This window comes from Erpetoichthys calabaricus, chromosome 9 (genome assembly GCF_900747795.2).
Source record: "Erpetoichthys calabaricus chromosome 9, fErpCal1.3, whole genome shotgun sequence".
Taxonomy (NCBI): Eukaryota; Metazoa; Chordata; class Cladistia; order Polypteriformes; family Polypteridae; genus Erpetoichthys; species Erpetoichthys calabaricus.
The window spans coordinates 2,972,995-2,987,390 of NC_041402.2; the positions used below are offsets into that span (position 1 = coordinate 2,972,995).

Consider the following 14,396-nt stretch of genomic DNA (forward strand, 5'->3'; position numbering starts at 1 on the left):
TGCCAGATGGACAGAAGTTGGCTTATTTTGTTTAGATTTCGATTAACTTCTTTGAACTTTCTTCAGTTTTTGAGAAAATCTTACAGAATTTGAAGAATGCATTCATTTCCACAATAACTTTATCAGGTGACCTTATTTTTGTATAAAATGCTTTTTTTTTCTTCTGTTAATTTTCTCTTTTATTTTACAGTGTCTGAAAACATATACAGGCCATACAAATGAAAAATATTGTATATTCGCAAATTTTTCTGTCACCGGAGGCAAGGTATGTTTAAGCTTCAAAAATGTCTCATTGCATTTGGTTGGGGAGGTTACTACTTTGGCAATGCCACGATGTTGAAATGTTGCTAAAGACTCTGAGCTTTTGAGTCGGTTTTTACTCTGTGGAGTTCACGTTATAATTTCTTTGAGAACTTTAGTATCTTCCCACAATCCAAACAACATGATGTCAGGTTGACTTGAAAGTTTTGATTTTCTGTTGTGGCCTTTCTGTGCTAGCAACCTGTTTTTGCCACTGGGATAATTTACGGTTTCCTGCAGCCTTGAATTGTTCAGGACTGGGTAGAAGATGGAGGGGTGAGTAGCTTGTGTCATCGAGAGCCTCTTGGATATCTGCTAGCACTGCTCTGGCTTTCTCTTACCTTTATCTGAAGTTTATCCAGGGTCTTGTCTAAGTGACTTAGAAATGTTTGCTACTGGAAGAACCAAGACACGGAGTGGAGGGCTTTTGTATGCAGGGCTTAAAAGTTTCTGGCAGCAAACTGGATCTCTGGCGTAGGTCTGTCTTAAATTCATAAGTTACACTTTTTTTTACTAACTCAACAACAGCCATGTTAAAAGGCATTATCAGTTTTTATTTTGAGGAAAGTTAACCAAAGCATAATGGTGTTCTTGCAGTTATCAATGGTATGCAAGCAGGGTCAAATATTAACCATTCATCAGCAAGATGGATTCTCTGAGCCATACTGTGGGCATAGATAGATAGATAGATAGAAGGCACTATATAATAGATAGATAGATAGATAGATAGATACTTTATTAATCCCAAGGGGAAATTGACATACTCCAGCATAGTTGAAAGCCTCCACTTGACTTGGCTGGGGAAATAATAGTGCAATAGGACAAGGTGTTAACAAGTAAAAGGTGTCGGCTTGACTAGAAGAAAAGAGGGTGAAGGGTAACTCTGCAATATTTTCATAAATTGAAAGACCCCAGTGTGTTTTTTTTTTTTTTTCGTCTGCCCTGTCTGTTCCAAAAAGCTACAACAAGAGCAGACTGAAGGTACGGTTATGGCATGATGGAGATCAGATCCACAGGCTTGCATTAACATCGCTGTGTCTTCTACATGGATTGTGTGTGAAACCACGAAACATGTATCAATACATTCATTGCAGGCTCTGGCCTGTCATTCAAATTACCTCAGCCATTTGTGTGTTAAAAACATTAAGAACAACTGAAATGTATTTTCTCCTGAGTATGTGGCAACATCCTTATATTCGTAGGCTCAAAAACAAAACAACACCTTAAAGGCGTAGGTACGTCAGCTGCAGGATTTTCATCCATTCATCCATTATCCAACCCGCTATATCCTAACACAGGGTCACGGGGGGTCTGCTGGAGCCAATCCCAGCTAACACAGGGCGCAAGGCAGAAACAAACCCACCACAGGGCACACACACCAAGCACACACTAGGGACAATTTAGGGTCGCCAGTACACCTAACCTGCATGTCTTTGGACTGTGGGAGGAAACCCACGCAGACATGGGGAGAACACGCAAACTCCATGCAGGGAGGACCCAGGAAGCGAACCCAGGTCTCCATACTGCGAGGCAGCAGCGCTACCACTGTGCCACCGTACTGCCCTGCAGGATTTTATTTATGATCAAAAAACAATGGGGAAATATTAGACTGTGCACTTGATTTGGTTAAGGGCATAATTATTTATTGTGCAGTTATTTTCATTAGTTAACAAATTGAGATTAATCAAATTAATAATCCGTGTTTCAGTTTTTTTCTTCATTTATACTGTTGCCCTCACAATTGTTTATTTTCGTAGCTATGTGGTGAAAAAGAAGCAGTTTAAAGTTGTTTGTTGTAAGCAAATTGATTTAATGTGAAAAATATTCATTTTCTTTTTCATCTCAGTTATTGCACTCATTAAGTATTTAGCAAAAGGAGGCACATGAAATAACCCATATTGGACATGTTTACTGAAAAGTGTTCAGTGCCTACATTGATTCAGTAATACAGATGGATTTTGATTTACAGTAATACTGCAGATACGAATGGGCACATATAAGTGAATTTTAATATTCATCTGTAGTACTAGGGTGTTGTACCGTGTTAGCCATTATGAATGTAGAGAAAAGCCAAGCAAAATGACACCTTTTATTGGCTAACTAGAAAGATTACAATATGCAAGCTTTCGAGGCAATGGCATTACATCTTGCCTGAAGAAGGGGCCTGAGTTGCCTCGAAAGCTTGCATATTGTAATCTTTTTAGTTAGCCAATAAAAGGTGTCATTTTGCTTGGCTTTTCTCAATATTCATCTGGCAACTTTGTTTTTTGTTTTTTATTTGTTTACTTTGTGGAGAATGAAGGCAGTAAGTGAGAACCAAAGAAAATTTGGGGTGACAACTTGGCCACCACATTTAGTGCAGTTGTCCAAAAAAATTAGAACTTAAATAAGCACACGATAGCACAACTAGGAAATTCGCTTAATGTATGGCTCTTCTCGCCTCAGAGTCTTTGCTCTCTCAAGCAGGTCTTTGTCGGGAACAAGTTCCGTCATCTGAACCGCAATCCTCCATGAGTCCTCCACTTTATACTGCCCTGACCTTAAGGGGCGTGACTTACTTACGTGGGACTGTGGCTGAGTTGCCTTCCATGGGTAGTTTCTCAGAGCTAAGGAAGACAAAAGAGAAGATGCAGATAACTTTGGCGCCCCCTCCAGTCCCAGTGGGTCATTGTATACCTTGTTTGAGCCTGGCAGGTGATGCACAGGTGCTCCTGCATGACAACTTACAAAACGAAGCAAACTAGTTTTGACGTGGATGATTAGTAACAGCTGTCAGTAATGGAAACTGCACAGTAGGGACTTTGTTACCATTTTCAATCATTTTGTGCATTTTGACATCTTAAGAGTGTGTCCCAGCCATGTCATCTTAGGGAGTACAGCAGGTGGGGAGAGGAGATGAAACTCTGAGTGATCCGTTGGCAAAGGCAGCACAGTGCTGCTGAGGGATCAGTTGTCAGTTACTGCTGGTTTACTGTGTTATTGTCAAAAACTGTAGGATGTTTGAACATAAGGTCATACCTATAGTTCATTTTTGTGATTTTTAAAGTACAAGAATATTGCATCACTGGCATTTAATTAATAAATCTGATTTTTTTTTTCCTCTAAAATAAGCGATAATCATTATCCCTTTTTAATGATTTTTTTCCACTAATGGACATTTTCAGTGCAACTTTTGACTTGCATGCAAAATCGGGTCATGAATGTCCACTAGAATGGAACTTGTTCATAACCCGAGGCCTGCCTGTATATACGTTTTTAATAAAAATGAATTGCCATGTTATTTGGGTTATTTGTTGTTTGTAACAGTCCCTGGTATATTGTTAACAACTCCATGTCTAAACTTTCAGGTTTAGGAATTTTTCTTGCTTGATCCCCTGTGTATGGCTTGTTTTTAAAATAAATGAACATTAGTTACCTGTGTAATTTTTTAACAATTTTTCTTTTTCCAATTCTTTTTCTAGTGGATTGTGTCCGGCTCTGAGGACAACATGGTGTATATTTGGAATTTGCAGACAAAGGAGATTGTACAGAAATTACAGGGACACACAGGTAAAAAGAAAAAAAAAAAAAAAACACTTTGAGTCAAAAGTTTTTATGTACGCATTGTGAAAGCCTGGGGCGCGTACAGCTGCCCTAACCCTGACACAGACAGGTTTACCACCTTGCCCACTGGTTTATTTACAGTTTCCAGCTCAGTACACAAATCGCCCACACAACACAGTCCCTTGTGCCAGCCATCCTTCCACCTTCAACTCATCCTCAGGCTTTGTCCTCTTCCTCCCGACTCTGGCCGTTGAATGGTGGGGACTGGCCCCTTTTTATAGGGCACCCGGAAGGACTCCACGTGCCCAACGAGCTTCTTCCGGCAGTGCCCAGCAAATGTCTATGCGCCCCCTGGCGGTGGCTCTGAACCCCAACATGGTTGAGCTTCAGTGCTCATGACCCGTGGCTCCGCTGCAAGCCAAGGGGGCTGCCCTCTGTCTGTCTGGGGGAGAAACATTCTTAAAAATACACTCTTCCCCCAGTTCTTCCATACTCCGGGCGTCCCGGCCTTGGTAAGGGCTTTGGCTATCCGCCCCAGTATGTATTTGACATATACCATATGTACCTAGATCAGCGAGTGGTGTTTGTACGGGAGTATCCCATCAGCCACATGACCCTGATTTTGCTTTGCTCAAAGGTGATGCATGGAGCTCATCTCCCTCAAGACCAAAGGTGTGGGTCAGATTCAATTACACTGACATAATAGGCACATGTAGGACAAAGTAGAACTTGACAGTGGAAGGAGGCAATGCTGGGGGTCTGTTGGTAAAACATCAAAGGTTAGGGTAGCTACTAAGTTTTTCATAAAAATTTTCAGAAGCAGGTCAATATCTCACCATAACGCACTGGTTGGCCAAGAAATGTTGTAGAACATACTTGGTGAGGTCATGAAGAATGGCTTTTGGGCAACTGGCAAATCACTGAAACACTGGAAGAATAGGGGACACCATGCCTGGGATGTTCTCTACAAGGACAGTGGAAGCAATTGGTAATATTCATAGAAGGTGGAAGGAGCACTTTTCCATCCATCCATCCATTTCCCAACCCGCTGAATCCGAACACAGGGTCACGGGGGTCTGCTAGAGCCAGTCCCAGCCAACACAGGGCACAAGGCAGGAAACAATCCCGGGCAGGGTGCCAACCCACCACAGGACACACACAAACACACCTAGCACACACTAGGGCCATGTAATTACTAAACCCAATGGATTTGTCCGTCAGCGAGGACGGACTGCTGGAACGAAGCTGAAAAATGAATCTGATCCGGCTGTTGTTGCTATGTAGCAGATTTCGTTTGTTTCTTATTGTGTTATATTAGTCTCTGACCACTTTGTTAGGAGTAATGGAGAAGTTGTGAGATTTACAAAGGGTTGACAAACATTTTCTTTGCAACTGCACCTTGTTGTAAAGATGGTAGAAATGTAATAAATACTATCTGTACTTGCCTCTGCTTTGATTGGTTTTTCTATGTCATTCAGTTTTCTGCCCTTTGTGGGGTGTAGAGGGACCTGTAAAGCAACACTCCATTATTATTATTTATTAATATTTATGTATTTTTTGACAGATGTTGTGATTTCTACAGCCTGCCACCCAACAGAAAACATCATTGCATCTGCGGCCCTCGAAAACGACAAAACTATCAAACTCTGGAAGAGTGACTGTTAAGCAGAGGAGATTTTTGGACAAGGACTTTTCTTCCCTTTCATCCCAAAACCTCCTCCCAAGGTGCAGCGCCAGCAAATGAAGACACTTGTTCAGGATGGCAGTGCATTTGAAGCAGTTAGAAATCAGGCCCGTCAGTGTATCTGATGGAAGTGACACCTATCCCAAAAACTTTTTTTTTTTGTTTTTCTTTTCTTCCTGTTTGTGACCTGATTATAATTAGTCTCTTTGTATTTGTTGCTCTTTTTATTTTATTTTACACCGCCTTATTTTCTAGAACAAATCCCTTTTTGGTCCACATTAAAATCATTACCCTAGATTTCTAGCTCTAGGACTCGGTCTGCTAGTTGTTGCTTACCCTACATCTTGAATTTGGTACACCCGTTGCTTCATGTATTTTACACAGAGTATCATCAGTACTGTTAACTGAGTCGTCTTACTTTAAATTATAATTTTTTTTTTTTTTTTTATTATTTAAAAGGATTTTGCCTTTTTCATGTTCTAATGAAAGTAGCCAAATGACTGTGGAATAAGTAATGCTTTTCATCCATTTGTTCGTTTGCTCTTATGTCCTCCCCATGTCTGTTGAGCTTTTAAACACGTGGCACCTTATGCTGTCACTGGTACATGCATCACCAAAGCACTGCATGCAGTCATTTACTGTTAATACTGGAACGTGGCGGTAGGCTGTTTGGTGAGAAGGCTTGCAATTCAAATACTTCCTCCTGAAATTAAATCTTTGTACCCTTAACATTTATTACAATTACTTTTATTATGCACCTTAGTTCATCTGCGGAATGCCGGAGTAAATCGTGGTGTGAGTAAATTAAGCAAGATGTGCTTTAAGAAACATGTTGACCTTTCTTAACCTGCCTCGGACATCTTTAAGGGTTGGCAGCGTGTTGTCGGTGTGCATGTGTGAGGATGTATTAAAGGCACCTGGAAGATGGACTAGCAGCCAACATGGTTAAGGCAGAATATAATAAAGCACTCCATTCGTGTTTGTCTTCACCGTGATGAAAGTGATGGTGGTCTTTGCTGTTTCTATTGTTCTTAAAATTTTAGTATGGTTTCAGTGCCACCTGTTCACCTCCAAAGATTTTTCCTGTGGGTTCCCCGTGTTGAGATTTGGTTCATAGTTCTTTTCTAGTTAGGAGGCCGTATCGGGAGGTTTGTTTTATGAGTGTTGATGATCTTCTAAATTAAGTGATGTTTTAGAGTGTCTTGTGGTGCGGTTACGGGACATTGACATTTAAGTTGTGATACGAAGAATCTGAAAATGGAGTTGCTTATCAGCTTTCTAATGAAAGAAGAAGAATGAGAAAGGAACATTTTTATTTTTTGTTAGAGTATATAGGACTGTCATCTTCATAGTAAAGTCAGTTGTGCCAGCATTTTGAATATAGAGAGCCCTGCTTATTAGAAGTAATACACAAATACAGCAGACACTCCATAAGATTGACAGAGGACATGCGGAGAACCTTCCTTCAAGGATAACTCCATAGGAAGCAGAATTAGAAGATCCAGAAAGTGAGCCATCCTGATAGATTTGTTGTAACGTTTTCTTAAGGGTTTCTGTGATACTGATATATTTTAAAAAAAATAATAATTTCCTATGTTCAGAGTTTGCGCTACAATGTTTGTTTTTTTTGTTTTTTTTTTTAAATTCGGGAAATCCTTTTTCCGGAAGCGTTGTTCATATTTCAGCTATTTCAATTTTGAACTTTAGTATAGACATCGGCTCCTTCTGTTTTGAGGTAGAATTTACAGTCCTGCATTTTAATGGTGAAGAGCCTGCAGTGGATGGCGGTTGTGTTTCAAATGAACCTTGGGGTTGTACCTACTTTGGCAGGAGGTGGGATTTGGTGGTCCTTTTTGGTTGTTAAATGGTGAACAATTGGAATGTTGGTGGGATCCACCTAGGATTGTGGCTTCTGTGTGTATGGTTTTATATATGTGTAAATTATGTACACACGCACACAATATACAATATAGAACTGTATACACTATATCTATCTATATAGATAGATATATTCACATGTGCTGAATACACAGTACAGTACTGCACTGTATATATTGTGATCTGCAGATAAAGAGAATAGAACAGGATAAAAGTTTGGTGTCTGACACCTCATATAATTGTTAAAAATAAACTGAAATTGTAAATAAATTGAATGTAAATTGCAGAACCCTTCAATAAACAACCTTTTTTTCAAAACTGTTACACTGGCACTAATGGCACTGGCAATTTCAGGAATTGACATTGACTGTTGTCTTCCATTTCCAGTGTATTTTATATGCCGAGACAGCCAAAGGGACAGGGCTTCTCTGCTGAGCCCAAAGTGGCGTCAGGCTTGTGTCACTGGTCTTCTTTTCCATGAGAGAGAGAGAGTGGCCAGTAGGGGATTTCACCAACCCCCAGACACAACTACGATCTGGATGGAAATATTACCAATTTTTTAAAGGAAATAACTTTCCACAGACGATCTCCCCTCTCCAGGACACACACACTGAACAATCCTTTGTCTCTTTCCTTTCTTCACTCCTTCCAGGAGATTTTTGTCCACCTACTCCCAACTCTTGACTCCCCACGTGAGGGGAGGTGGGTCCCTTTATGCCAGACCCAAGAGTCGTTCCAGTGTCACAGCATTGCATGGTGGAAGCACCTCAAAGCTGGAATAACTTCTCCCGAGAGAAGACTGGTGGAAGCCATGGCACCCCACACGGTTGTCCAATTCCCAGGTTGCCCTGCGGGTATACATTACATGCGGGCAATCCAACAAAGGAACATTGCCACCAGGAAGTCCATAACGCTGAAAGGTGGTCTTCCCCTGTGCTTCCATTACATGGGTCTTCTGGGGATGTGTGCTAAAGGTTCCATGCATCCCATCTGGGAAGCCTGTTCAACCCCACCTGCTATTACTAATATTTGTCTCCCTGTCTGTCTGTAATGTATATGGGAAGGGAATTGTGGGTTATTTTGCATTCAGATTTTGGATCAGGTTTACCCCTCATGGGATGCATTATATTTTGTTAAAGGTTAGTGAATTTTACTGGCCATTGTTAAAAGTGTGATATTCTACTTCTCAAAACAAAAAAAAAATCGGCTAAAGTTTTTCAATTTTGTTTAAATTGTATTTTGTTACAAGCACCTAATTAAAACTTGCATTCCATTAAGTTGTGCAACTTTTATTTCATTTTCACCCATTCAATCATATAATTTAGATTGATTTTAGATTAATTTATTTCAGATATCTTTGAATTGTATTTTTTTTTTATTTCTTTATACATACTTTCCCAGTTTGCTAGATTAGGCAACGAGAAACGTAATGCCGTAGTTCTGAAGCCATTCATACAGGTTGACAGGGCAGCAAAATGAGCAGTGTGCATTCAGTTGCTTCAAGTTGCAGTATTGTCATTTACTCGTTGTAATTTACTCCACTGCATGCTAATATTTTTTGTTAATGTTTCTTACATTTCCGGTAATAAATTTACTTTAAGAAAATAGCAACATGAGGTTGTTGTTTTAAGAGCATCGTCTCCTTCAGCACTGTAGCACTCGTTCAGGCTCTACTAATGACCTTAGATAGTTCAAGAAATGAGAAGAACAAATTTCAGCCTGGAGACAAGTCACTTCACACTAACGAACAAGTGTTATGTTGCTTCACCTGTAAATTAACCCAAATATTCAAACTTTTTTTCATGTTTTCAGACTTTGCAATTGTGCAGAGGCCTGCTGGCCATATCAGTAGTGGTAAAGCACGAATGGGCTTTGCAGTCTCACACAAAAAACAACTCTCTTGCCTCCCTTGGTGGGGTTTCAAACCACCAGGTGAGGCTTCTTATAATTTCTGCTTAGAGATCAATTTGGTGGTCCTTTCAGGTCTGTGCTTAAATGGGCTTATCGTGTGGAGGATAGGAATTTGCACCATTTTTGTCTTTCCCTGGGATGTGTTCATCCCACCCAAATACTCGCATCACTTTTTCTGCATTTAGAAGCGTAAAAGGTTTGTGCGCATGTGATGTTTGAGGGCTACTTGTGCTTCTCTACCCTTTTGGCAGTTTATTAGCTTTTTTTTATTATTTTTCCTTTAGCACTTGTTTTCAAGCCAATGACTTCAGTGTTGTCGTTCCCACTCTTGATAAATGCACACACTGTCGTGCCCCCCTGTACACCTGCCTTCGATGCTGCTTTGGGTTAAGGTTTGAGAATGTGAGGTTATGTTGTATGTATTTTGTTTGTATGTACTGTATATACTACGTGAATTGCCTGAATTAACACTCATTTGGAAATAATGGTGGGGCTTTAATCCTCTTTTTGAGTTTTGTTTACCTGCACAGCTCTGCCACCAAGTGAAACCTTTAGTGCCAATGGCAGATGTAAGTTACTTTCAGTGTTTTACATTTCAACGAGGTGTTCATCCTTTGGTTATTTTGAAGCTCTTCTTAACGTATTTTATTGTCATTTTATTCCCCCGTCTGTTTCTGCTGACAGGTGTTATTTCATACAGTGGTTCCCAATGTCAATCATGGAGGACCCCCTGTGTCTGTGGGTTGTTATTCCAAAACAATTTCACAGTGGGTGCCTCGTTCTCATTTTCAATTGGACTAGCTGTTTATTTTTACTCGTATATTAAGAAATTCTGACATATTTGCAATTTTGCCAGACCTTTATATACTTACCTCTTCTCTGTAGAGTTTGCCCCCTTGATTGTATCCAAAGGCTCACAACACTTGTCACTTCAGTGCCATATTCACTGGTCTGCTCTGTTTTAAGAGATTTGTCTTGAAGAGCAGACAGAAGAATATGGCAGTGAAGTAGCTGTGTCCCTTTAGCAATGAGAGCCGTTTGCACCCATGTCTGCAAATTATCAGCGTTTGTATACAATTACAGGAGCAAATTCAAAAGGAACCTGCAAGCATTCAAAGTCGTGGCAAACAATACAAATAATTTCAAATTTATTAGAAACATTTGTAGAGCAGAAAAGTAAACAGTGAGATCAGTTGAGAATGGGGTGCGGACTGGAAAATGATTGGAATAAAAACCCCAAAGCCGTGGAGGTTCAAGTGATTGGCAATATCCTCCCAGTATTCGCGGCAGCAGAGGCAGGGGTCCTGCGTTCATACAGGTGTCTTGGGGTCTGTGTTTACCGAACTCGCAGTGTTTTATGTAATTTAGCAGACAATTGCATGTATTCATTGTTTCTTGAATTTATTTCGTTCACTGTCATGTTAAAAACATGATTTCTTTTTCTATAGAGTCTCATTTAAATCTGAAAATTAAGAGTATATCGTCACGTGGATAGACCTCCAGTGCCAACTTTTAAGAGTGTTTTCTAAAGTCCTAATAGTAGGTTGTTGAGTTTAACAGGTACGTTCTGAGACTTGAAAGCTCTTCAGTTTCTGTCTACAGCAGTTGTCCTGCGGGACACCCATGGCTTGTGTTCTTTTTTTTATTCTGACCAATTTAACAATTGGGGAACCATTCCTGCTTTTAACTCACCTCATTGCTTTGTGTGCTGTCCTTATTTCATTCTTAAGTGTGTTCGCCAAAACTTTCAATGTTTAAGCTTCCTTTATCCGTTTTCTTTTAAAGTTCCTCCCTTAATTGTTTCCAAATGCTGACAAAGCTGAATGCTAAAGGGGAGCAAAGGCTTCAGTGTAGTATGCGTGTATCTTAAAAAGCAGACAAGTGAAAATGGCAGTAAAGTCACAGCTCCCTGTTTGCCACCACTTTAAATGTTTAATGTCTGTCATGCTGTTGTGTTTTTGTTTTTTTTGTAATTCCCCCTTTTCTGTTGGGGTTCCTCTCATAATTGTGTCCAAATGCTGACAACGGGGAATGCGGAAGGGAAGCAATGACTTGAGTGCTTTTATTTGTGTTTCTTGAAGGACGTTCAGCTACTACGTGATTGAAAATGGTAAACCAGTCACTTAAACCTGAATGTCCGCAAGACCAAGGAGATGGTCATGAGCTTGAGGAGGGTTTGACTGAGTAATCACCCCAAAACCTCCATCACCGAGTCATCAGTGGTACTCCTGTAGAGAGGATACGCATGTTGATGTGCCTCAGAGTTCATAGGCGGAGTGGTGGCTCTGAGGCTAGGGATCTGCACTGGCAATCGGAAGGTTGCTGGTTCGAATCCCGTAAATGCCAAAAAAAAAGGGACTCTGCTCTGTTGGGCCCTTAAGCAAGGCCCTTAACCTGCAATTGCTAAGCGCTTTGAGTAGTGAGAAAAGCGCTATATAAATGCAAAAAATTATTATTATTATTATATTGCCAAGGGCCTTGCAGGCGTCACTCACACAGATTCTGTTTTCAGTGAAGCCAGACAGAGAGGTTATCAACTTAGGCAGCTGACGGAGTTTAGACTCCCCACCACATTCGCTGTGGAGCCATTGAGAGCGTCCTCACTGAGTGTGTTACTGTCTGGTTTGGGAGCTGCACTGTCCAGGTGTGGAAATCTCTATTGAGGGTTGTGTGCCCAGCTGAGCGCACCATTGGGACTTCATCAGGCGATGCTTGGTCTGGGCCCACAGGTTAATCCAGAAATAAACTCTTTAAACTGCTGGTATCAGGCAGACGATTCTGCAGCCTAAAAACTTGGACTGAAAAATTAGGAGCTTCTATCCATATGCCATCAGGTTGTCAATAAGACACAGTTATTGGATTTTATTTTCTTATTACTATATTGTATTTTTTTTATGGGTTAGTATGAGATTTTGCTTTTAGACATAGTGTGGGATCCACTAGAAAAAACATTTCACTGCATCCCATATTACTGTATGATTCTACATGTGATTTTGAAATGAATAGAATTGAAACAAGTGAAAATGCCAGCAAAGGCGCGGCTCCCCCTCGGCGTCCATTGTTGAGTGTCCTGCTCAATGTTAATTATCAGCATTTGGATACAATTAAGAGAGCCCAGTCGGCAGATAATGGGGAATAAAAAAAGACAAAGTCCCAACAAACGTAAATGTTTAAAATGGAGGCAAAGAACACAAATACAGTTCTATGTAAACGTTTCACCAGATTAAGTGGTTTGTTGACATTTCAAGTAAAAGTAGTAACTACACCTCATTGTGAACATGTGCAGTTACAATTTACTTGATGAACTTAAAACATTGTGCCATTTGTAATGGTTTGAGCGCCCTCCTAAGTCCGTACAGAGCAACACCCCCTCACAGCTTGCTGATGTTTGTTTGTTTCCATCTTTGAATTCTTGTTCTGGTTGTTTTTGCCCCTCTCTTCCTTGCAGATTGCTTCCAGCTGTCAGATGCTCTTGGGCTGCCATCGTACATTTAAGGTCCAGCCACTGATTTTCAGTGCTGTTCAAGTCTGAGGTTTGTGACAGCCATTCCAAACCCTTCACCTTGTGTTTCTTGAGTAGATTTCCAAGTGTGGTTTTAGATCATTGACTTCATGCAGATGCCATCATCCTTTTCTCAGCTTTCTGACGTTCTCCTCAAGGTTTTGTTGATATTTAGTGGACTCCATTCTTCCATGTTTCCTGTTCTACTGGCTGCCATAATAGATCCTCCACCATACTTAACAGTTGGCAAGGTGTTTGTTTGTTTCTTCAAATGCTGCTCCTTTTTTTATTACCACGCTTATATTAACTTCACCTGTTTGTTGTCTGGTACAAATCTTGTAATCGATATTTAACCCACTTTCTTTTGGCCAAATGACTTGAAATTTTGCACACTTACTCACTTCCGCTGACAATACGTGAATCAACAGTTTCACTAATTCATCAATTAATCCATGTTAATTAAGAAATTAAATTTTCATATGAAGAATAGTTCAAGATTTCACCAGTCAATGGCGCAAGTAACGGATAGAAATATTATCCATCTAGACATTAAGCCCGTTACAGTAACGGGCGCTAGAACAGTAGTGCATAAACATTAGTAGGAACAGTCTATATTAAATGGATATTTAATCGCCTGTGGCGTCCCTCCAGCAAGTACTGTGCAATTCCCCAGCAAGTATTTTAATCTTTGCTGGCATGCAGCTGATTATTGTATGTGTGGCGTCTCCCCAGCAACGGATTTTATGTGCGCGGCCGCGAGTACCCAATCAGCACTCTCCCCAGCAATGATGTCCTTTATTTGCTTATCATGCGCGGCCGCGGCTAGGCCATTCACTGTGTGCCCAGCTTTCAGTGTGTGTGCGTGTCCACGGTGCCGTGCGCATGCGCGGGGCACGGTGTGATGCACGGCGCGGCCCTGCGCATGCGCACTTCACCAGAAGACACCCCTGACCCCTGGACGCGCACAGGGGTTTTATTAAAGAGGATAGATGGCGTTAGTATCAGTTAGAACATTTCATTCGAGAATACAGGGGTCCTCGGGCTACGTCGTCTCAACATACGACATTTCGAGTTTACAACCCTCACACCCATAAAAACTGAAATAAAACTGAGACGTGAGAAGGAATAAAAGTAAGGATTTTTTAACTAATTTTTTCTGATACTACAGTACAGTGTACAGTATAGTATATTTATGTCCTTTTCCTTTTTCTGTGGCTTAGTTCTGTTTTTATGTTCTAGATTATGAATTTGCAAATGTGTTAGGATAGGTAAGTGACTTAAGCTTAGGGTGTGTTTTCGACTTACACCAAAATTTGGGTTACATCACTATTATAGGAATGGAACTGTGTCATAACCCGAGGACCCCCTGTATTTGAAAAATTTTCAAAACTAAAAAGTTGAAAATTATATATATATATATATATATATATATATATATATATATATATATATATATATAAAATGCTTTTTTAAAAACCATGCTTGTATTAAGTTAAGTGTACTAAAAAGTCTCTCATACATCACTTGTAAAATAAAAGTGTGGGCACTTTTCATCAATCAACATTCAAAAAACATTTC

General features: G+C 40.3%; 1 protein-coding gene across 1 annotated transcript in view; it reads left to right on the forward strand.

Moving 5' to 3' along the window:
• Positions 1-5,846, forward strand: part of wdr5 (WD repeat domain 5) — an 86,294-nt gene extending 80,448 nt beyond the window's left edge. The window contains exons 12-14 of the mRNA XM_028809089.2: positions 191-265; positions 3,762-3,849; positions 5,408-5,846. Of these exons, the coding sequence (XP_028664922.1) occupies positions 191-265; positions 3,762-3,849; positions 5,408-5,508 (264 nt within the window). The 3' untranslated portion in view covers positions 5,509-5,846. The remainder of the gene's footprint in view (positions 1-190; positions 266-3,761; positions 3,850-5,407) is intronic.
• Positions 5,847-14,396: the final 8,550 nt, after the last annotated feature.